The 22135-nt window shown below is 47.2% G+C and overlaps 3 protein-coding genes across 6 annotated transcripts in view; 2 read left to right on the top strand and 1 right to left on the bottom strand.

Moving 5' to 3' along the window:
• The window catches only part of LOC136054544 (zinc finger protein 707-like), a 130411-nt gene that overhangs the window by 11840 nt on the left and 96436 nt on the right, over positions 1-22135 (top strand). Inside the window, exon 2 of one of the 2 annotated variants that reach the window (XR_010622748.1) lies at positions 20080-20130. The exons of the other annotated variant lie outside the window; for it this stretch is intronic. The gene's annotated coding sequence lies outside the window, so the exon portion shown is untranslated. Of the gene's footprint in view, positions 1-20079; positions 20131-22135 lie in introns of those variants that run through there. 2 annotated transcript variants of the gene reach the window in all.
• The window catches only part of LOC136054532 (zinc finger protein 22-like), a 198112-nt gene that overhangs the window by 129149 nt on the left and 46828 nt on the right, over positions 1-22135 (bottom strand). The window lies entirely within an intron of this gene.
• Positions 839-21090, top strand: LOC136054538 (zinc finger protein 501-like). Of its 3 annotated transcripts, none has more exons than XM_065745829.1 (2): positions 839-929; positions 1035-2374. In XM_065745829.1, the coding sequence occupies exons 1-2, from the start codon at positions 842-844 to the stop codon at positions 2372-2374; spliced, it is 1428 nt and encodes a 475-aa protein (XP_065601901.1). In that variant the 5' UTR covers positions 839-841. The 3 variants fall into 3 exon arrangements, 1 of the variants encoding a protein (XP_065601901.1); XR_010622746.1 differs by lacking the exon at positions 1035-2374 and adding an exon at positions 20734-21090 and having other exon boundaries at positions 857-929; XR_010622747.1 differs by lacking the exon at positions 1035-2374 and adding an exon at positions 20737-21090 and having other exon boundaries at positions 875-929.

Below are 22135 nucleotides of genomic sequence, written 5' to 3'. Positions count from 1 at the left end.
GGACTTTGCTGCCTTTCCTCCTCATTTACGCACCTTTGGCTGTGTAGAATGTGTCTCTGCAAGCAGGGCCCAAAATAATCAGCAGGCAGTTCCTTCTTTACAAACTCCACAGTAACAGAAACAAAAGAAACACAGAGTCGTGTGAGTTTCATAAGGGCGTAGCATGCTCAGCACTCTGAAAAAAGAGTGAAAAAATGGAGTCAGTGCTGGCCAGCAGGCATCAGCCAGGAGGGGAAGGACCATCACCCCCCCTTATTGCACTCTACCACTTCTTGAAGTGTGGTTGTGTTGAGGAGGGTGTCGGCCTCTTCTCCCTGATGACTAATGACAGGACGAGAGGGAATGGCCAGATGTTGCCCTGGGGAAGATTTAGATTAGATTTGAGGAATTTTTTTTTTCTCTGAAAGAGTGACCAGGCACTGGAATGGCCTGCATAGGGAGGTGGTTGAGGCACCATCCCTAGCGCTGTTCAAGATGCGTTTAGATGAGGTGATAAGGGATTTGATTTAGTAGCTTAGTGGGTAGGGATGGTGATAGGAGTATGGTTAGACTAGATGACCTTCTGTGTCTTTTCCAAACTAATGTATCTATGAATGACCCTGCAGTCAGCTCCTTTTCTTTTAAAGAAAATGTCTTTGCATGTTTTCAGAGATGTAAAAGCAATCTTTGCTCCAAAGGAAGCTGCTGTGTTTTGGCCCAGTGTCATTCAGGCCCTAATTTTTTTCACAGAGGGGAGGGACATTGTGCAAAGTTGCTGGACAAGCAGCTGTGCCAGAATGATGGAAAAGCTCTCATTTCTACTATTTATATTGTTGCAGCTCCACTTCCAACCCCCAAACCCATGGTGATCTCTCTGCTTGAAGAAAAAGAAGAGCCCTGGATCCCAGATGTGGGTAGCCATGAGGCCGTGGCAGGAGATGTCAGCACAGGTGAGGTGGTGGAGAAAAGGAGGAAGATGAAGCCATAAAAGAGATCTCTGAGGGAAGAGTACTGGGGGTACTGTGTGCTATTTCTGGATTTTCTTTGTCATCCAGCAGGTGCTGGGATAAGAAAACTATGGAAGGGTCTGCAGGAAGGTGTTGTGGTCAAAAGACAGTGTGGTAGCATCTACATGGAAGAAATCAGAAGGAATGTGCAAGTGGACCAGGAGCAAGGTCAAGAAGAGCACATGAAGACACAAGAGGGAAAGCATCTGTTAAAGGCATCAAGGAACCCACTGGACATCAGTACAGTTCAAAGTCTGCTTGAAGACCCCAGGAGTAAGGATATGTGCCGGAGGAAAAAGCAGAATCCATGCCCTGAGTGTGAGAACAGCTTTAAAATAGATTCCAAAGTCATTAAGCACCAGTGCATACACTCAACAAAGAGCCTGTACAAGTGCTCTGAGTGTGGGAAGACGTTCAAATGGAGATACTGTCTCATTGATCACCAGCGCATCCACACAGGAGAGAGACCATATCAGTGCTCTGAGTGTGGGAAGAGCTTCATGTGGAGATCCCACTTCACCTGCCACCAGCGCAGCCACACAGGTGAGAAACCATATAAGTGTCATGAGTGTGGGAAGAGCTTCAAAAGTAGTTCTGAATTGAAGATGCACCAGCGCAGCCACACAGTAGAGAGACCATATAAGTGCTCTGAGTGTCTGAAGAGCTTCAAAAGCAGTTCTAAATTGAAGGTGCACCAGCGCAGCCACACAGGAGAGAGACCCTATAAATGCTCTGAGTGTGGGAAGAGCTTCAAAAGCAGTTCTAAATTGAAGGTGCACCAGCGCAGCCACACAGGAGAGAGACCTTATAAGTGCTCTGAGTGTGGGAAGAGCTTCAAAAGCAGTTCTGAATTGAAGATGCACCAGCGCAGCCACACAGGAGAGAGACCTTATAAGTGCTCTGAGTGTGGGAAGAGCTTCAAAAGCAGTTCTGAATTGAAGGTGCACCAGCGCAGCCACACAGGAGAGAGACCATATAAGTGCTCTGAGTGTCTGAAGAGCTTCAAAAGCAGTTCTAAATTGAAGGAGCACCAGCGCAGCCACACAGGAGAGAGACCCTATAAATGCTCTGAGTGTGGGAAGAGCTTCAAAAGCAGTTCTAAATTGAAGGTGCACCAGCGCAGCCACACAGGAGAGAGACCTTATAAATGCTCTGAGTGTGGGAAGAGCTTCAAAAGCAGTTCTGAATTGAAGATGCACCAGCGCAGCCACACAGGAGAGAGACCATATAAGTGCTCTGAGTGTGGGAAGAGCTTCAAAAGCAGTTCTGAATTGAAAGTGCACCAGCGCAGCCACACAGGAGAGAGACCATATAAGTGCTCTGAGTGTGGGAGGAGCTTCAGATGTAGATCCCATCTCTTCAAGCACCAGCGCATCCATGCAGCATAGAAACCATTTAAGTGCTCTGAGTGTGGGAAGAGCTTCAGATGGAGTTCTAGCTTCGCTTTCCACCAACGGATCCACACAGGAGGAAAACCATTCAATTGCCCTAAGCGTGGGAAGAGCTTCAGTAGCTGTTCTGAACTGAAGGTACACCAGCACAAGCACACAGGAGCGGGACACTACAAGTGCTCTGAGGGTGAGAAGAGTTTTAGAAGTAGTTCTGATCTCAAAGCCCACAAGCACATCCACACTGCTGACAGACTGTAGAAGCAACCCCAGAATATGAGAACCTTCAGTAGTAGTTGCAGCCACATTTCCTACCAGCACATGTACAATGCAGACAGAGCCTGCAATGCCCCAGACATGGAATAGCTTCAACCGGAGCCACAGCCTGGTTACCCACTGTGGCTGTGTGTGGTGCTGAACCACACAATTTTCTTGTCCCAGGTGCGGGATGAGCTCCAACCACTGCTCCAACCTGATCAGCTAGAATGGGATCCACTCAGGGCAGGGACCACAGAATTGCCAGCACTGCAGGAAGAGCTTCATCCAGAGCTCTGTCCACATTGAATGTTGCCCAGTGCTTATGAATGGAGTTGGGAATGTAGTTCTTCTCTTCTGAGACAGGTACACCCAGGACTATCAGTGATCCATGCAGCTAGATCATTGACTCCCTATACACTACATAATGTTATGATGTGGAATATCAATAATAGAACAAATTAAATGTATAATGATTAAACTGCGACACCACTGTCTCTGGGACTGGAGCCAACAAGAATTCCAAATATTGCCTGGGGGGAAAATGAATTATTCCCTGTAATATTATAAACAGAAGCTGGAGGGTATGGCAGGCGTGCACTACCTGTGCTGTTGGTCCTTTCTCCAGGTACTGCTGCTTCCCCCCTATGCCATGTGGAGCATCAACATCAGCAGTTTTGGTGCTGGATCCAGGGCTGCTGATTCCCTCACCCCCTTTAATTTCTCTTTTACCTTTTCATCAGCACTGGCAAGGCTGGAAGGCCTCAGTCAAAAAACAGGATATTTGTTCTCTTGGCTACAGCAGTTATGTGTACAGCCAAGGCTCAGAAGGGCACACGTTGTCCTTGTGTCAATAGGGCCTCCTTGTAACACTGTAGGGAGGCTAGAAGGTGTAGTGTCATTGTCCCTCACAGAACACTACACACCCACTTCCCACTGGCCGTGAGAGAGCCTTGGGCAGTCTGCGAGGGACAGCACCACACTTCCAGAGGCTGCGGCTATGGCTTAACCCTTCTGTTCCATGAGACAAACCAAGGGTTTTCCTTAACATTCAAATCCCCTGCTGCAATGAGATTGCCAGTAAATGAGCACCTGAGTGACCGGAGTGGAGGAGCCCAGATCCACCCATTCTCTCTCTCTCTGTCAGTGCTGCTTCCAGGAGAGCATATATGCTCAGAGCCTGCGCAGGTTAACCCCCTCTGCTCCCTTGCTCTCTTTCTTCCAGCTCGCCAGAGTTTGAACAAGAGGAGGCTGCATTCCTTAACTCAAACGGTTGCAGGGAGGCGTGAGTTAATTCTCCTTTCCTCTGGTATCTTGTCATATAGTATCTCAAATAAAGGCTTAGTCACTGCCTTTATTTACTTTACACTGGTCATCATGGGGGACTTCTACCATACCTGCTCGGTACCGTGGGCAATTTCCCCCTCTGCCTCCCCTGTGTCCCCAGATCCCCCTAAGCAATAGGTTTGCAGCACTGGATGTTGAAGAGGTGATAAGGGGGGAAGTGCAGGAAGATTCCCGCAGGAAGTCACCAATGGCAAGGCAGTCAACTCCACGCATTGAGACTGCTACTACCAAGAAAGAAAGAAAGGTGGTCGTAGTGGGTGGCTCCCTTCTAAAGGGAACTGAGGGCCCCATTTGTAGACCAGACCCAAACCACAGGGAAGTGTGCTGTCTCCCTGGGCCTGGATCAGGGACATTGCTAGAAGACTCCCAGATTTGATACGCCCCACCGACTACTATCCATTACTCGTAGTTCAGGCAGACTGCAATGAAATATCTCAGAGAAGTCTGCGAACTATGAAAAGAGATTTCAGGGGTATAGGGCAATTACTTCAAGGGGTGGGAGCACAAGTGGTGTTTGCTTCCATACCTTCTGGGGCGGTGAAGGACAAAGAATGGGCTAGGAAGACACAGGTGATGAATAATTAGCTGAGAGGTTGGTGTAGAGACAGACATTTTGGGTTTTTTGACCATGGGGCAGTTTACTCGGCTCCTGGCCTGTTATCTGTTGATGGAATGCACCTGTCTCAAAGGGGGAAACAAATCCTAGCACAGGAGCTAGCTGGACTCATTGAGAGAGCTTTAAACTAGCTGTGACAGGGGAAGGGGATAAAACAGGGCTCTCCAGTAGAGAGCCTAAAGAGGCTGTGCTGGAGAAAGGGGTGAGGCAGATATCTCAGCTGAAGTGCATCTACACCAATGCACGCAGCATGGGCAATAAACAAGAAGAGCTTGAAGCCATTGCGAGGCAGGCTAACTATGACCTTGTGGCTATTACAGAAACATGGTGGGACCTCTCCCATGACTGGAATACTGCGATTGATGGCTACAAGCTCTTCAAAAGAGATAGACAGGGAAGAAAGGGTGGTGGCATAGCTCTCTATATCAAAGAGTGTTTTGATGTTGAAGAGCTTGAGGTTGGAAATAATACAGTAGAGTGTCTATGGATAAGGATCAGGGGGATGGTCTTTAGGAGTGACATCGTAGTGGGGGGTCTGTTATAGACCGTCTAGTCAGGATGAAGAAATAGACAAGGTGTTCTACAAACAACACGTAGATGTTACACGATGGCCAGCACTCGTTCTCATGGGGGACTTCAACTTCCCTGACATATGCTGGAAATTTAATACTGCGCAGAGGAAGCAGTCCATGAGATTTCTTGAATGTGTGGATGATTGCTTCCTGACACAGCTGGTGCAAGAGCCTACCAGGGGAGATGCCTTGCTAGACCTACTCTTCACTAACAGGGAAGGACTAGTAGCAGATGTGAAGGTTGGAGATTGTCTTGGCAAGAGTGACCATGAAATGGTGGAGTTTGCTATTCTTGGTGACGTCAAGAGGGTGACTAGCAAAACTGCTACCTTGGACTTCCGGAGGGCAGACTTTGACCTGTTCAGGACGCTTGTTGCAAGGGTCCCTTGGGACTCGCTCCTGAGGGGTAAAGGGGTCCAGGGAAGCTGGATGCTCCTCAAGATGGAAATCTTAAAGGCACAGGAGCAGGCTGTCCCGGAGTCCCGTAAGTCGAGCCGGAGGAGAAAAAGACCAGTGTGGATGAACCGGGAACTTTTGTTGAGACTCCGAGAGAAAAGAAGAGTCTATGTCCTCTGGAAGATGGGACAGGCTACTTGGGGAGATTACAGAGAACTTGCCAAGATTTGCAGGCAGAAAGTTAGAAATGCTAAAGCCCAGCTTGAACTTAGACTGGCTACTGCTGTAAAGGAGAATAGGAAACCCTTTTACAAATATATTAACAGCAAGAGAAAAACTAAATCACCCCCTGTGATCCAAGCAGAGACGGTCAGAGACCTGCTCCTCCATCTGAACTGCCACAAGTCCATGGGACCAGATGGGATCCACCCAAGGGTGCTGAGGGAGCTGGCAGAGGTGATTGCCAAGCCACTTTCTGCCATCTATCAGCATTTCTGGTTATCTGGAGAGGTCCCACAAGATTGGAGGCTTGCCGATGTGACTCCCATCTACAAGAAAGGCCGTAAGGAAGACCCGGGGAACTACAGGCCTGTCAGCCTGACCTCGGTATCAGGGAAAGTTATGGAGCAGATGATCTTGAGGGAGATCACACGACACGTGCATGGCAATAAAGGGATCAGACCCAGCCAGCACAGGTTGACCAAGGGCAGGTCGTGCTTGTCCAACCTCATCTCCGTCTATGACTGGGTGACCAGACAGGTAGATGAGGGAAAGGCTGTTGATGTAGTCTACCTGGACTTCAGCAAGGCCTTTGTCACGGTCTCCCACAGTATTTTCCTGAGGAAACTGGCAGCCCGTGGTGTGGACAGGTTCACTCTTCTCTGGCTGGAGGGCCGTGCCCAGAGGGTATTGGTTAATGGAGTTAAGTCCAGCTGGCGTCCTGTTACAAGTGGTGTCCCCCAAGGGTCAGTTTGGGGCCCGTCTTGTTTAATATCTTTATTGATGACCTAGATGAGGGAATTGAGTGTACCCTCAGTAAGTTTGCAGATGACACCAAGTTGGGAGAATGTGTCAAACTGCCTGAGGCCCTTCAGAGGGATTTGGATAGGCTGAATAGCTGTATTAGAAACAGTGTAGCCAGCAGGATCACGGAGGTGATCATCCCCCTGTACTCAGCTCTGGTACGGCCGCACCTCGAGTACTGTGTTCAGTTTTGGGCCCCTCACTACAAGAAGGACATTGAGGCCCTGGAGCGTGTTCAGAGAAGGGCAACAAAACTGGTGAGGGGTCTGGAGCACAAGTCTTATGAAGAGTGGCTGAGGGAGCTGGGATTGTTTAGTCTGGAGAAGAGGAGGCTCAGAGGAGATGTTATTGCACTCTACCACTTCCTGAAGAGGGGTTGTGGTGAGGAGGGGGGTGGGCCTCTTTTCCCTGATAAATAATGACAGGACGAGAGGGAATGGCCAGAAGTTGCGCCAAGGAAGATTTAGATTAGATTTGAGGAAAATTTTTTTTCTCTGAAAGAGTGGTCAGGCACTGGAATGGCCTGCCTAGGGAGGTGGTTGAGGCACCATCCCTAGCTCTGTTCAAGAATCGTTTAGATGAGGTGCATATTTTCAGAGATGAAAAAGCATTCTTAGCTCCAAAGAGTGCTGTGTTTTGGCACAGTGTCATCCTGGCCAGGTTTCATTGTGGGGAGAGACATTGTGCAATGTTGCTGGTCAAGCAGCTGTGACAGGATAATGGAAAAGCTCTCACTTCTCCTATTTCTATCATTGCAGCTCCATCTCAATCCCCCATGCAATTAGAAAAATAATTAAAACTAATTAACTCCCTACTCGAAGACAGGCTTGGCATCAGTCTGCTGGTGAAAAGCAATTAGTGAATCACTTGTTTTGGTTTGATTGTTTTGTGGTTTTCTTTTGTTAAATGAAAAACTAGGTAGGCCCAAATACCATCTGGAATCCACCTGCCACACCAAGTTAGATTTCCATACATGCATACAGATTTGGTCAAGTTTTCCTAGTATTTCTTCCTGAGAAAACTGTCCTTCTTGGAGATCTGCTACACGTCAGCTACTCTCCCTAAAATGATAATGGGTTTCCTGACAGGAGATGTCAGGATCTCCTTCTTTGGTTGTGCTGCCCAGCTGTATTTCCTAGTTTTGCTGGGAAGCACTGAGTGCCTCCTCCTGGCTGCCATGACCTATGACCACTGTGTAGCCATATGTGACCCCCTGCGCTACAGCCTTGTCATGAACGGGGGTTTCTGCATCAGACTGGTAGTTGGGTCATGGATGGCCATTATACCAGAACAAGTAGGCCAGACCTATCAAGTGTTCATCTTGCCCTTCTTTTCATCCCATGACCTGCAGTGTCTCAGGCACGGACTCAGATGTGAACGATCCAAATTGTTTATTACAGGTTTTAACATCCCTTATATACTTTCACAATTTCTCTCTTGTAACTTTCCCACCCGCCTTTACATATCAACAATATAACTTCCCAAAACAGTCCTTAACCGTGCATACAGGCAATTATCCAATCAGGGCTGTGAATCTTCCCAAGCCATGCACTCTTCCTCCAATTAGGGCCTGCCATCACGCAGCTTACTTGAACTTGTTTTCCTCTTCTTCTGGAAGTGTCCTTGGTTCTCAGCCTTCCTTTCTCATGCTGTTTATCCTGTTCCACAGCTGCAGCTCTAAATATATTTTTTGTATTCCCACAATTCACCCTTTTTTATTTATTAGCAAACTATTAACATACTATAAATCAATAACACTCTGTAACAGTATTTCTGAATGCATTTAGGCTATCACAATTTAATCAAGGCTTCAATTGATAAGACGCTGAATGTAAGGAAAGAGACAAGGTAATCATATCGTAAGGACAAGAAATATTCTTAAACTTAATAAGAAGTGTACAAACACACCTTTCACCCATGGCTTTAGGTTCCTGCAATCTGGAAAAGAATCCCTGAGGGTCCCATTCTTTGTGTACCAGTAACTGATTAGAAGATATAAAGTTGCATGTCAAATGGAATCAACATCAGTGGGTAAGCCTGCTAGAGTATCACTAGGGGTATTGCTTTCCTTTGCCAGCTAACATCCTAACTTGGTGATTGTGGCTGAAGCTTGAGCGGTGCTGTTTCAGGGTATCCTGGATCTGAGAGACAAGACATCTCAAGAGCAGAAGCAAGCAAATTGTGCATTCAGAGCAACACAGAGGGTTAGGGTTTTAGCCAACATACACACACTTACACACATGCAGACATCCATTTTAGATCAGTGTAAGCGAGAAGCAGAAACTCCCTAAGCAAACGCATTATTAGCTATTGACCCTTGAGAAATGGCAAACCACCAGAAAGAAGAGAGAAAAGGAACATGCCAGTGGTGGACGCGATAGGCAGTGCCAGAAGGGCGTCCCCTGCTTCAAGGTGCATTTTTCCTCTCCCATCCACCACAGACTCCCCCCTGCTCCCACTCTTCTCAGGGTCTGCAGAGTTTTTTCCATTTGTACACTGAATCCGCGTGGCCAGTGCGTGATGGGGAGCCCAAGTGGAACACCTGCTTGCAAAACAGAATAAACTATCCAGGTTAGCTCTCTTAGCATATGCCTTTGTCTCAAATGATGCATGGTTATAAAAAACTATTTTGATTAGCGAATTGAAAGAGAGTTGATCTTTCTAAAACACAAAATCATCCCTTTGCCTAGGATTATTTTCCAGGTTTTTGTCTTTGCAAATTAGAAAGAAGGCTAATTGATGGGCTAATAACATCATAGCAGCGCGTTCCTAATACATTAAAAGTGTTATTTCCATAAACTCCAGCGCTGGTAACATCAAATCCTGTCTAATTCACACTTGATCTACTACTGAAACAGAAGAAGCACACAACAATTTAGATAATGCCTAATAATTCTTCACACTCGATCTACTACTAAAATAGAAGAAGCACACAATCCCAGTAAATCATAAAGGCTGGATGCTATTTTCTGCCTTGAGATGAGGCCGTACATATCGTGCTGGAACCCATGTAGGACCAGTCCCTGTGGAAACACAAGCATATCCACGACCCCAAGTTATCAGTGGTAAGGAACCTTCCCAATGCCCTGTGGCCATATTCCGAACGTTAACCATTGGCCGTTCCTTGAGCACTGGGCAGGCCCCAAAATGATGGTCCACATGAGTTGTATCTGTATGATCATGATTCAAAAAATTCAGCACAAGCAAAATTTTACATGATCTTTCTTGTGGTGTATCTCCCGTATTCCCTCTTTTTTGTTTATTAAGAATAGATTTCAGTGTTTGATGAGCACACTCAATGATAGCTTGTCCGGTGGGAGAATGAGGAATGCCTGTAATATGTTTAACGCCTCATTCTTGGAGGAAAGTTCGAGTGGCCTTAGAAGTGTACGCAGGCCCATTATCTGTTTTTATAGTATGTGGGATCCCCATAGCAGCATAAGTAGATAACCAGTGTTTACGGGCATCGTGACTGCGTTTACCTGTATGTGCTGTGGCAAATATGTATGAAGAATACTCATTCTATTGTTACTTGGACAAATTTTAGACGGCCAAATTCAGGAACATGAGTGACATCTGTCTGCCACAGTTGAAGAGGCACTGTGCCACGGGGATTTGTCCCAATTTGAGGCAAAGGGGCAATTGCCTGGCAGTCTGGGCATGTTAGAATAATGTTATGGGCCTGATCTGCTGTCAGTTGAAATTGTTTTTGTAAAGCTCTCCTATTCTGATGAAAAAATTGATGAGAGAGTCGCGCTTGCTGGAACAATTGAGGTGTAGCAAAGGCGACAGTGGCTTGATCAGCCTTACAGTTGCCCTCAGCTATAGGACCAGGCAATGTAGTGTGTGATTGAATATGCATAATAAAATAAGGGAGAGTATGGTGAGAGACATAATGTAAAACTTGCTTGAGCTGCGCAAACAAAGCAGGGTTGTTAACTTCCTTAAGAAAAGATCCTTCAATCCGCTGAATGATACCTGTAACATACAAGGAATCAGTTATTATATTAAGCTTTTGATGTGAAAAAATTTGAAAAGCTCGGGCTACGGCAGTGAGTTCTACAACTTGAGGTGATCCATCCACAACATGTACATCTGACTGCCATTGTGTAGTAGTCGCGCGCCAGAGAACCACTGCTCGATGTGTCTTGCTGGAACCATCTGTAAATATAGTAACAGCATTAGGTATTGGAACATGTGAAAGTAAAGTATTAGGAGAAAGGGACAGATCACTCAAATTATGTAGTAACTGATGTTTGGGGGGATGGGTGGAGATCTGTCCTGCATAGCCTGTTTTGCATAGCAGTTTGCAAAGTGAGTGACTGTGCAAGCAAAGAATCTAAATCTTTTTTGTAGCAGGTATTTAGATGCAGTCAGGATCAAGAGCTCGTAAAATTTGTAAATGATGATGACCTCGCTGTATTAGCATTGCAAACACCTCCACTCGTGATGTAATGGTTTTTGAAAAGGTATGTGGTAAGAATATCCACTCCAGGATAATGAGAGGATCTTTTCTTGAGGTATCCCACTAACATAACAAGCTATATGGCTCTGTCCACATTGAATGTTGCCCAGTGCTTATGAATGGAATGCCTTGCAAGTGTCTGTCTTGCAGGAAGAATTTCTCTCAGGGCTGACTTCTCATTTATCATGCGAAAACCCCCAGCGCAATGAGATTGAGAATGCTGGAGACCCCAGCATGAGGGAACCCAGATGCTTCTCCCCCCACAGGATGAGTTTGCAAAGGAGATGGCTTCGCTGGAACCCTCTGCTGAAGGGACTCAACCCAGGAGTTCCAGATGGCCTTTCCTTGCTAACAAAAGCAGTTCTCTCACCATGCCTGCTTTTCTCCTCTACTGTTCCTGCAAGCAGATTTTTGATGCCATTTCCTAAGGAAAATGAGCTGTGTACTGATGTTCTGTGTGTCTCTTTGCATGTGCTGTTATCAGAAGTCCAAGTGCACTGATGAATGAAATACAAGGGCCAGGACAGCAGTAATGTGGCTTGTGGAATTTTTCTGAAAATAACCTGTAGTTGAAGGGGAAGTGGATTAATAAATTAGGAGAGGTGTTCTGGAGCTATTTTCACTGTAGTCTTGCTTTTTCTTCCAAAAATGGGACTGCATGTGGATTAGGAATGGTAAAAGGAAGTTCTTCATTTTGTTGCTGACTCCAGCCCACTGCTTTCACCACAGGGAGGCATTTCTTTCACAGAAGCATTGTCATTCTTTTTCAGAGTGCTGCACATTGCTTCTTCTCCTCTTCCCAAAAGGTTTAATCAGGAGCTCAGAGCAACTATGAGACACCAAGCTTTACTTGGCTCCACTAAATTTACAAAGGCTGAGGTTGTTCCTCCTAAGTGCAGCATCCCATGTCTCAGGAGGTGGCGGGAGCAGAAGGCAGTGCAAACACACAGGGTGCACAAGCAGTTTTTATCTTTCCCTCTGAGCGTAAATACATAAAAATGCAAAGCATCGCAAATCCCTCTGGGGAACGTCATCCTTCTTCACTTCTGAGACAAATGTACCTGTAACTATCAATGATCCACCGAGCTGGAGCATTAACTGTTTAACTCTAAATGCACTATATGATGTTATGATGTACCAAAAATCATAAAACCATGACATTCCACCCCTTATTCCACATCACTACATCATGCTTGATATATATATAGAAGAATAATGATTAACATGCATTAAATGCACACAAACAATATATATATATGAATATACATGGAATTACCGACTGCACTCCTCCAACATCAAATTCCCTTTTGGTACACATTGAACATCCCTATTCTTCTGCATCCCCCACCAAGTGGACCCAGGTCCCTGAGCAAAGACAGTTCCCCAGAGAGGTTTGCCCTTTCCAGGAGCTGGAAAGACCCAAACCGCTTTTCCTAACATGATCTTTACATGTACTACAGGCACCTTATTTCCCTCTACAGTAGGTAGAGAGCTGGATTGGGCCGGACCATCATGATTGATGGATTCTCGGGTGTTGACCAACCAGGTGGTTCTGAGAAATGCTTCTCCCAGTGCTTAAACGATCCGCCACCCATTGCTTTCAGCATGGTTTTTAGCAACCCATTGTATCTTTCAATTTTACCAGAAGCTGGTGCGTGGTAGGGGATATGATAAATCCACTTGATGCCATGATCTTTGGCCCAAGTATTTACAAGAGAATCTTTGAAATCAGTCCCATTGTCTGACTCAGTTCTCTCTGGAGTGCCATGTCACCACAGGACTTGTTTCTCGAGCCCTAAGATGGTGTTTTGGGTGGTAGCATGGGGTACTGCATATGTTTCAAACCACCCAGTAGTTTTTTCCACCATGGTAAGCACATAACGCTTTCCATTGCGAGATCATCGCAAGGTGATATAATCAACCTGCCCTGCCCCCGTATTTATACTTTTGCCATCATCCCTCCCCACAAAGAGATTTCATCCTCTTGGCTAGTTTAAGTGTGGTGCATGTATCACAGTCATGGATAACCTGTGCAATAGCATCCATAGTTAAGTCCACCCCTCGGTCTCCAGCCCATTTATATGTTGCAACTCTTCCTTGATGGCTCAAGGACTCATGGGCCCACCGAGCTAGAAATGATACACTCTCATGTTGCCAGTCCAAGTCTACTTGAGCTACCTTAACTTTGTCAGCTCAATCTACCTGATAGTTATTTTTTTGTTCTTCATTTGCTCGACTCTTAGGAACATGAGCATCTACATGACGCACCTTTACAACCACATCCTTTATTCGGGCAGCAGTATCTTTTCACAGTTCAGCAGCCCAAATAGGCTTACCACTTTGCTGCCAGACATTTTTTTCCCACTGCTGTAACCACCCCCACAAAGCATTTGTCACCATCAATGTGTCAGTGTAAAGATAAAGCACTGGCCACCTCTCTCGTTCAGCAATATCTAAGGCCAGCTGGACAGCCTTTACCTCTGCAAATTGACTTGATTCTCCTTTTCCTTCAGTGGCCTCTGCAACTCGTCGTGTGGGGCTCCACACAGCAGATTTCCATCTGCGGTGCTTACCCACAATGCGACACGATCCATCTGTGAACAGGGCATATCTCTTTTCATTGTCTGGTAGTTCATTATATGGTGGGGCCTCTTTAGCACGTGATCCTTCCTCTCGTGGTGATGTTCCAAATTTCTTCCCTTTAGTCCAGTCCGTGATCACCTCCAGGATTCCTGGATGGATGAGGTTTCCCATCCATGCTCATTGTGTCATCAATGCAATCAACTTACTCCAGATGGCGTCGGTAGCATGTTGCGTGGAGGGAACCTTTCTTTGAACATCCAGTTCAACAGTGGCAATCGAGGAGCCAGGAAAAGCTGTGTCTCAGTGCTGATTACTTCAGAGGCAGCCCAAACACCCTCGTACGCGGCCAAGATCTCCTTCTCAGTTGGAGTGTAGCACTCCTCTGACCCCTGTACACCCAACTCCAGAATCCAAGGGGTCAGCCTTGGCTCTCACCAGAGGCTCTTTGCCACAGACACCAAGTGGGATCTTTCTGTCCACCAGTAGTGTAGAGGATGTTCTTTGCATCCTGTCCTGTCCACACAGGCCCCAAGGCCATGGCACGGGCTATCTCCTGCTTAATTTGCTCAAAAGCCTGCTGCTGCTCAGGGGCCCATACAAAAACATTCTTCTGCATCACCCAAAAGAGAGGGCTCACAATGAGACTGTATGTATGACAACTGTATGACAACAGAACACGCATTCTCCAAAAGCCCACTACAGCCAAAAAAGCTTGGGTCTCTGTCTAACTAGTGAGTGGAGACATGGCAGTGATTTTGTTAATCACATCTGTAGGGATGTGACAACGTCCATCTTGCCACTTTATACCTAGGAACTGAATTTCTTGTGCAGGCCCTTTCACTTTGCTTTACTTGATAGCAAAGGCAGCTTGCAGGAGGATCTGGATTATTCTTGCTCCTTTCTCGAATAATTCCCCTGCTCTATTGCCCCACGCAATGATATCATCAATGTATTGTAAGTGCTCAGGAGCACTGCCCTGTTCCAATGCAGTTTGGATCAACCCATGGCAAATGGTTGGGCTGTGCTTCCATCCCTGGGGCAAACGGTTCCAAGTGTACTGAACACCCCTCCAGGTGAAGGCAAGCTGTGGCCTGCATTCTATGGCCAGAGGAATTGAAAAGAAGGCATTGACAATGTCAGTGGTGGCATACCACTCGGCTGCTTTTGACTCCAGTTCATACTGGAGTTGTAGCACATCTGGCACAGCAGCACTCAGTGGGGGTGTGACTTCATTCAGGCCATGATAATCTACCGTCAGCCTCCATTCTCCACTGGCTTTAGGCACCGGCCATATGGGGCTGTTAAACAGTGAGTGTGTTTTGCTGATCACTCCCTGGCTCTCTAGCTGACTGATCAAGTTAGGAATGGGAAGCAAGGAATCTCTGTTGGTGCGGTACTGCCGTCTGTGCACCGTTTCTGTAGCAATCAGTACCTGTTGCTCCTCCACTTGTAACAATCCTACAACAAACAGATCTTCTGATAGGCCAGGCAAAGCAGACATCTGCTTAATGTTATCTGTCCACAGCAGCTATTCCAAAAGCCCATCGGTACCCCTTGGGATCCTTAAAATATCCCCTTTTGAGGTTATCTATAGTAAGTATACTTGGAGCCCCTGGGCCAGTCACAATAGGATGTTTTTGCCCGTCTTAACCAGTGAGGCTTATTTTAGCCTCAAACATGGTCAACTCTTGGGAACCCCCAAGAGTCCTGGGGGTCTGGAATCTCTCAAGCACACCCTCACCACCTTACTTTCAGGAAGATGTGGAGCCTGGGGGGTCCTGAATCTCTCAAGTACTACTCAAACCCCATTTCTCTTGGCAGGCTTCTCTCAAGCACCCCCTCACCATGTTATTTCTGGGAAAAAAAGGAAACTGTTGCACACTTGGGACATCTCCCTGATCGCATGTGGGGTACTACTCGGGGATCCCCTCACCCTTACTCTCTATGTGACAAGCTTCTGTCACACTTTCACAGGGGCAGTAAAAAGGAATGCATTACTGTAATCCAGGAAACATGCAGCTGGTCCCGATGGAGCCTGGAACGGGGGGGAGCTCCCTGAGAATCACTCAGTGTGATGTTAGAAAGCAGCATTCCTTTATTCCTCACGGTGCGCACTGGGCGTCTTGACAAGAAAGCGCACCCTCTCAGAGTTCAGGTTCTGCATTTGAACAGTTCAGACATATATCTGCAGTACACTGGCACACATAGCCCTTCTTTTTCAAGGTCTCACAGGTATGTGCTAATGTCCCTTTGGGCACACTCAGTGGTATTCAGGGTGGTCAAGTGCTCACCGACTTCTTCCCCATTTTTCACTGTCAGCTTCATCCCTTTGACTCACTTGCATCCACTATTTCCCAGTTTGGAAGATTCACATTTCTTATGAGACCACAGTGCTCCACTTTGAAAAACAATGTATGTGGAACCTGAGCAAAACGTGCTTGCACGTTTTGAGGCAGAAAAGTATTCCATTGTGACTCCGGTGCTTCTTGTGAGGCAAAACCATTGAGGCAGAAAATAAAATTCAATTATGTTCCCAGCACAGAATTACTGAGGGAAAACAAGACTGTTCACCCACAAAAGCTGAAATGGAAAGCTTTAGAAGTGCCACACATGCATTCTTGTTGCTAAACTAATATATCGGCTCTTTAACAAATGGATTAATCCCTATTGCTAAGAAAACCAACCTATATCACCTGCGCACCAACTGGTTCCTTCTGGGTGGCCTTACAGTCGGTAGATATACGCCAGCGAACATCAGAGCCGGCCCTCAAACAGCAGCATGGATAACCGTGCTCACGCCTTTAAATGAAGACCTAACAGAGAAACCAGAAGTGGTTAGGACAAGAATTCACCCAGCTGAAGGGGGATGCTGCCCTCGAGAGCAGGGCAGCTGGCGATTGCCTGTTGCTGAGACATACTCACAGATGAGAGGAGTTAAAGAAACACAAGGACAAGAACGTAGGGATGCCTGACGACATGGATGTGCAAATGTCCCCGGCAAAGGAAGCAAAGACAGCGCAGAAAGCGATGCTTCATTAGCGTAACAAAACACAGCCCCCCTCCCTGTCCCGGCTTAAGGGACTCGGCATACTACGCACTGCGTGACTCAAAGGAGCCCGGTTGCCTGCAACAGAGCTGGGAGCAGCCTGCTGTGCACCCAAGGTAGGTGACCTTAGAGGATCGTGCAGAGGAGCACACGCTGCCAGCAGCACCGGGTGGGACCCCGGTCCGGGCTCCATGTGCTGCACAGCATGGCAGCTTTGCTGGGCCAGGTGTGCTGCAAGGACAGGAGGAACACTTTGCAGGCGTGTTGCAGCCCGGGTTGGACAGAGAGGGGCACAGGAAGGGCTCGGAGCTGGGACAGGGAGGAAGTGAGCACAGGAGGTCAGCGTGCTCTGCTGCCCGGTTGCATCTCTGTGATACAGCGCAGCTGGGACTGCATTTCTTCGTCTGGACAGCACGAGAGGACCTTGCTGCGCAGCTCTGCACGCGTGGATTCCTGTAAGCTTTAAAATCCCCGGTGCCTTCTTTTGAGGGACTGAATGGGAAGCCTCCAATAAGCGGGGAATTGCCACTGTGTCAGCCCCTGAAGTACTGGGGACAGGGCGGTCTTTGTTGTGCAAAAGTGTCCCAAGGGTTTTGTTCTGGCTTTCCCGGCAGCTGTAGATGCCTTTAGCACACAGCAGAGGGCCACAGGCACGTTGTAAATGGAGCACGCTTGAATTTCAGATCTTCCACCTCGTGCCGTAGTGACTTGTGGAAACAAACTCCATAACTCAGAGGTAGGTGATAAGGCAGGTAAGGTTATTCAGCACTGTGCCCACATGCCGGGTGCAAGGGGAATAGCCCCACCTGACTTTCACGCTGAAGGGAGAAGTGATCATTACGTTTCAGAGAACTGGGAAGGACTGTTACAATGAACTCCAAGAAGTCGTTTCCATAAGTCCTGCCTTGAATTCCTTGGGATGGGCATGTGCTGTGCCTCCTGGTGGTCATGGGTGGGGGTCCTGAAGATGAAGGCCGTAGGTCTTCCTCGCTATGCACTTTTCACCTCGCTGCAGTTGGAGATGCTGCTCCAGCTTCTCCTGGGTTTTGTGGTATCAGCTCGTTCCAGTGCAGCAGTCTGTCAGGGTGCTGCTCATTATCAGTACCCTCCTTATTGTTCTTGCTCAAGGTCCCTTTCCACCCTTTTACACAATTCTTAAGTTTTATTTTGACCCATTCCTGTCTCAGTAGCAGAAATGTAGTGTTGCTGAACTTCAGTCTTACGTTGTTTCAGGGAGGACGGCAGATGCACCAAGTCCATGCTCTGCAGCCTCCCTGTTTCTCCAGGGGGTGGGAACAATGTTTCCTGACAGTTTGTAATTGCAGAGTGAGCGTCTGACATATGTTTCTCACCCAGGAGCCAGACAGTGTCTCTGGCAGTTTGGCACACAATGATTTGTTCCATTGCTGCTGGAAGTCTCAATTCTTTGCTGCCTGAACTGCACGCTCAGCTTCCCAGATCCGAGCTGGGTTGGCACTGACATTTGTGCTGCGGTATTTATGACAAAGACATTGCCAGGTATCCTAAAGACCAGTTGCAATTAATGTACACAGACGAGCTGGCATTATTCATTCGTGGATCACCTTTTCTCTTGGTCTGCTGGGGCTGATGCCTTCTGGGCACTCTTTGTTCTTGACTTCAGGCCTTACCATGTCTCAGGAGGTAGACAGGGGAACTGGGAAGCTGTTTTCCTCTCCATGCTGATCCTGACAGTACAGAAGCTGAAATATTTACCACCACATTTACCTCCTTCTTATAGTGCTAAATCAGACTGAAGATAACACCAGGGGGCTGATTAGGAACAGCTTCTCTGGGAATGCCCAGAGCTAATGCTTTCTTATTTATTTATGCAAAGATTGATTACTCTGCTTTCAGAGATTTGTTTGCAATTCTTTAGATTTGTTCTCCTTTGCTTTAGCTTCTTTACCCTGTTCCCATCTGTAATGTGAGAAATCTCAAAGATGATACTCAAAATATAGTATAGATGATGGTATATTTGATGATATAGATGATGGTATAGATGATGGTCTATATATAGAAGGTGAACAAATAATACAAAAAGGAAGATGGCTCACCTTAAAGATGACAAAGGCTTGCAGTAGACTCCACATAGGAGGGATCTCCAAGAAGAGACCCTTTCTTGGTGGTGGTCAGCCCTTAAATGGGGTTTGGGAGAGGTGAAGCTAGGCTCAACCCCTTCCAATCACACAGGTATATCACCTTCACCTGTTCCCCCATGGCTGACTTGGTGCTCACCTTAGGTGACCAATCAGTGGTTCAGGCCATGATTCGGCAGTTCCCATACACCATCTATTCCTGTTCTCTTTTCCTTCATGTGCAGCTTCTAAACCTGGCATTTTGCAGGTAGCATCTTTCTCCTTACTTCCTTGTGTGGCCCCTTGTGACTGTGCCAATTTGTCATAGATGTATCCAAATAAATATGTGATTCAAAGCGACGGAGAAGCAGGACTATATTTATTGATATACAAGACATATGTTGTAGTGCTTTAACAGTGTCTTAACAAGATTATACACACAACTACAGGAGCCCTTCCCATTGAGTCATGAGGCTCAGAGTGGTTCCCCTTTCATTCTCAACGCCTGAAACCACAGAAATAAGGAGCCTTGGCGGACCTGGATCCACTTCTAGTCCCAGACTTGTTCACGACTTTGTGTGTAAAGAATCATATGAGCACAGTCTAAGACATAACCTTAGAGAAGGTCACAAAGCTCCAAACTAAGCGTGAGCCTCTTACAGCAGATCTGTATGTGCAAGGTGTCCGAACAAAAGGGGGTGAAGGATCTCTACTAAGGTGTGACCTTGACCTGCTCTCTGTTTTGGCGTAAGATGACTGTCTCCTTGTCCTCTCTTTAGACCCATGGTCAGTCAGCCCTCAGCAGTTGAACTGTTAGCTGTCAGTTTGTTCTGCCCACCCATTTGAAGCAGCTTTGTGATGATTACTGTCTTTTAGCCAGAGTGTTATGAGTGCTGTTACTCATTGCCTTCTTGTGCAAGGTGTGGTGTGCCATCCTTCAGGCAGTGTCGTGCAGATGGTCAGGGGTGGGCAGGGGTTGGACAGGGACTGCTGGATTCAGTCACGGTTCTGCTGATATTTCCCTTGTCCTTGCAGGTTCCAGTTCAACTTCTGCCTTCCACCCATGATCGTCCCAACATGTAGTAGAGCAGCAATGGCCTCAGCCTATCCATCTCAGGTAGGTGCTGGGAAAAGCAGGCAGGAGAGGCCAAGGGGTGAGGGATGTGAATGCAGGGGGAGAGGGAGGTGCCCTCAGCCAGCATGTGTGTGCTGGGGACAGAGCAGAGGCTGGGACTGGAGTTTCTCTCCTCTGCAAGCTGCTTCTCTGGGCCTTGTCTGTTCACAGCAAGGAGCTCTTTGCTTGCAGGAGCCTGTGAGCTCTGCAGAGGTGGCCGTGTATTTCAGCAGGGAGGAGTGGGTGCTGCTGGACCCTGGACCTTATTAACAAACTCCACAGTCACAGCAACAAAAGAAACACAAAGAAGCATGAGTTTCAGGAGGGCTCAGCGTGCTCAGCACTTTGATACAAGACCTGTAGTCAACGCTAGCCAGCAGGCATCAGGCAGCAGGGTGAGGACCATCTCCCTCCAGTCAGCTCTTTTTCTTTTAAAGAAAATATCTTTGCGCGTTCTCAGAGATGTAAAAGCAATCTTTACTCCAAAGGAAGCTGCTGTGTTTTGGCCCAGTGCCATTCATTCCCTAATTGTTATTTCACAGTGGGGAGGGACATTGTGCAAAGTTGCTGACAAACAGCTGTGCCAGAATGATGGAAAAGATCTCATTTCTCCTATTTATACTGTTGCAGCTCCACTTCCAGTCCCCAAAGACATGGTGATCTCCCTGCTTGAAGAAGGAGAAGAGCCCCGCATCCCAGATGTGGGTGGCCATGAGGCTGTGATGGGAGATGTCAGCCCAGGTGAGGTGTTGGAGGGAAGGAGGAAGTTGAAGCCATAAAAGAGATCTCTGTGGGAGGAGTATTTGGGGCACCGTGTGCTATTTCTCAGTTTCCTTTGTCATCCAGCAGGTGCTGGGATAAGAAACCTAAGGAAGGGTCTGCAGGAAGGTAGTGTGGACAAAAGACAGTGTGGTAACATCTGCATGGACAAAATCAGAAGGGATGTGCATGTGGATCAGGAGCAAAGTCAAGGAGAGCACGTCAAGAAACATCAGGGAAAGCATCTGTTAAAGGCATCCAGGAACCCACTGGACTTAAGTACAGGTCACGGGCTGCTTGAAGACCCCTGGAGTAATGATGTGTGCCAGAGGAAAAAGCAGAATCCACGCCCTTAGTGTGAGAACAGCTTTAAATTAGATTCCAGCGTTGTTAAGCACCAGTGCATACACTCAACAAAGAGCCTGTACAAGTGCTCTGAGTGTGGGAAGAGCTGCAAAAAGAGTTCTGAATTGAAGCGGCGCCAGCACAACCACACAGGAGAAAGACCATATAAGGGCTCTGATTGTGAGAAGAGTTTTAGAAGCAGTTCTGATCTCAAAGCCCACGAGCACATCCACAGTGCTGACAGACTGTAGAAGCAACCCCAGTATATGAGAACCTTCAGTAGCAGTTGCAGCCGCATTTCCTACCAGCACGTGCACACTGCAGACAGAGCCTGCAATGCCCCAGACATGGAATAGCTTCAACCAGAGCCACAGCCTGGTTAACCACTGTGGCTGTGTGTGGTGATGAACCACACAATTCCCTTCTCCCAGATGCGGGATGAGCTCCAACAACTGCTCCAACCTGATCAGCTAGAATGGGATCCACTCAGGGCAGGGGACACAGAAATTCCAGCACTGCAGGAAGAGCTTCATCCAGAGCTCTGTCCACACTGAATGTTGCCCTGTGGCAGTGTTGCTGGGAAAACACCCAGCGCAAAGACCTTGAGAATGCTGGAGACCCCAGCATGAGGGAAACTCAGATGCTTCTCCTCCCACAGAAAGAGTTTGCAAAGGAGAATGCATCGCTGGGACCCTCTGCAAAAGGGACTTAACCCTGAAGCTTCAGATGGCCTTTCCTTCCTGACAAAAGCAGTTCTCTCATCATGCCTGCTTTTCTCTTCTGCTCTTCCTGCAAGCAGCTTTTTGATGCCATTTCCTAAGGAAAATCAGCTGTGTATGGATGCTCTGTGTGTCTCTGTTCATGTGCTGCTTTCAGTAGTTTGTGTGCACTGGTGAATGGAATACATGGGGTGAGGAGAGCAGTAACGTGGCTTGTGGAATTTTTCTGAAAATAACTTGTAGTACAAGGGGAAGGGGATGAATAACGTAGGAGAGTTGTTCTGGAGCTTTTTTCACTGTAGTCTTGTTTTTTGTTCTAAAAATAAAATACTGCATGTGGACTAAGGAGTGGTACAAGGAAGTTTGTTTTTGGTGATGAAAGCAGTGGCCTGGAGTCATCACAGGGCAGCATTTCTTTCACACAA

The sequence above is a fragment of the Cyrtonyx montezumae genome, unplaced genomic scaffold (genome assembly GCF_038088225.1).
Source record: "Cyrtonyx montezumae isolate F1298 unplaced genomic scaffold, pur_monq_1.0 scaffold_38, whole genome shotgun sequence".
Taxonomy (NCBI): Eukaryota; Metazoa; Chordata; class Aves; order Galliformes; family Odontophoridae; genus Cyrtonyx; species Cyrtonyx montezumae.
The sequence above is the reverse complement of the archived record's forward strand: the minus strand, read 5'-3'. Positions and strand labels throughout refer to the sequence as shown.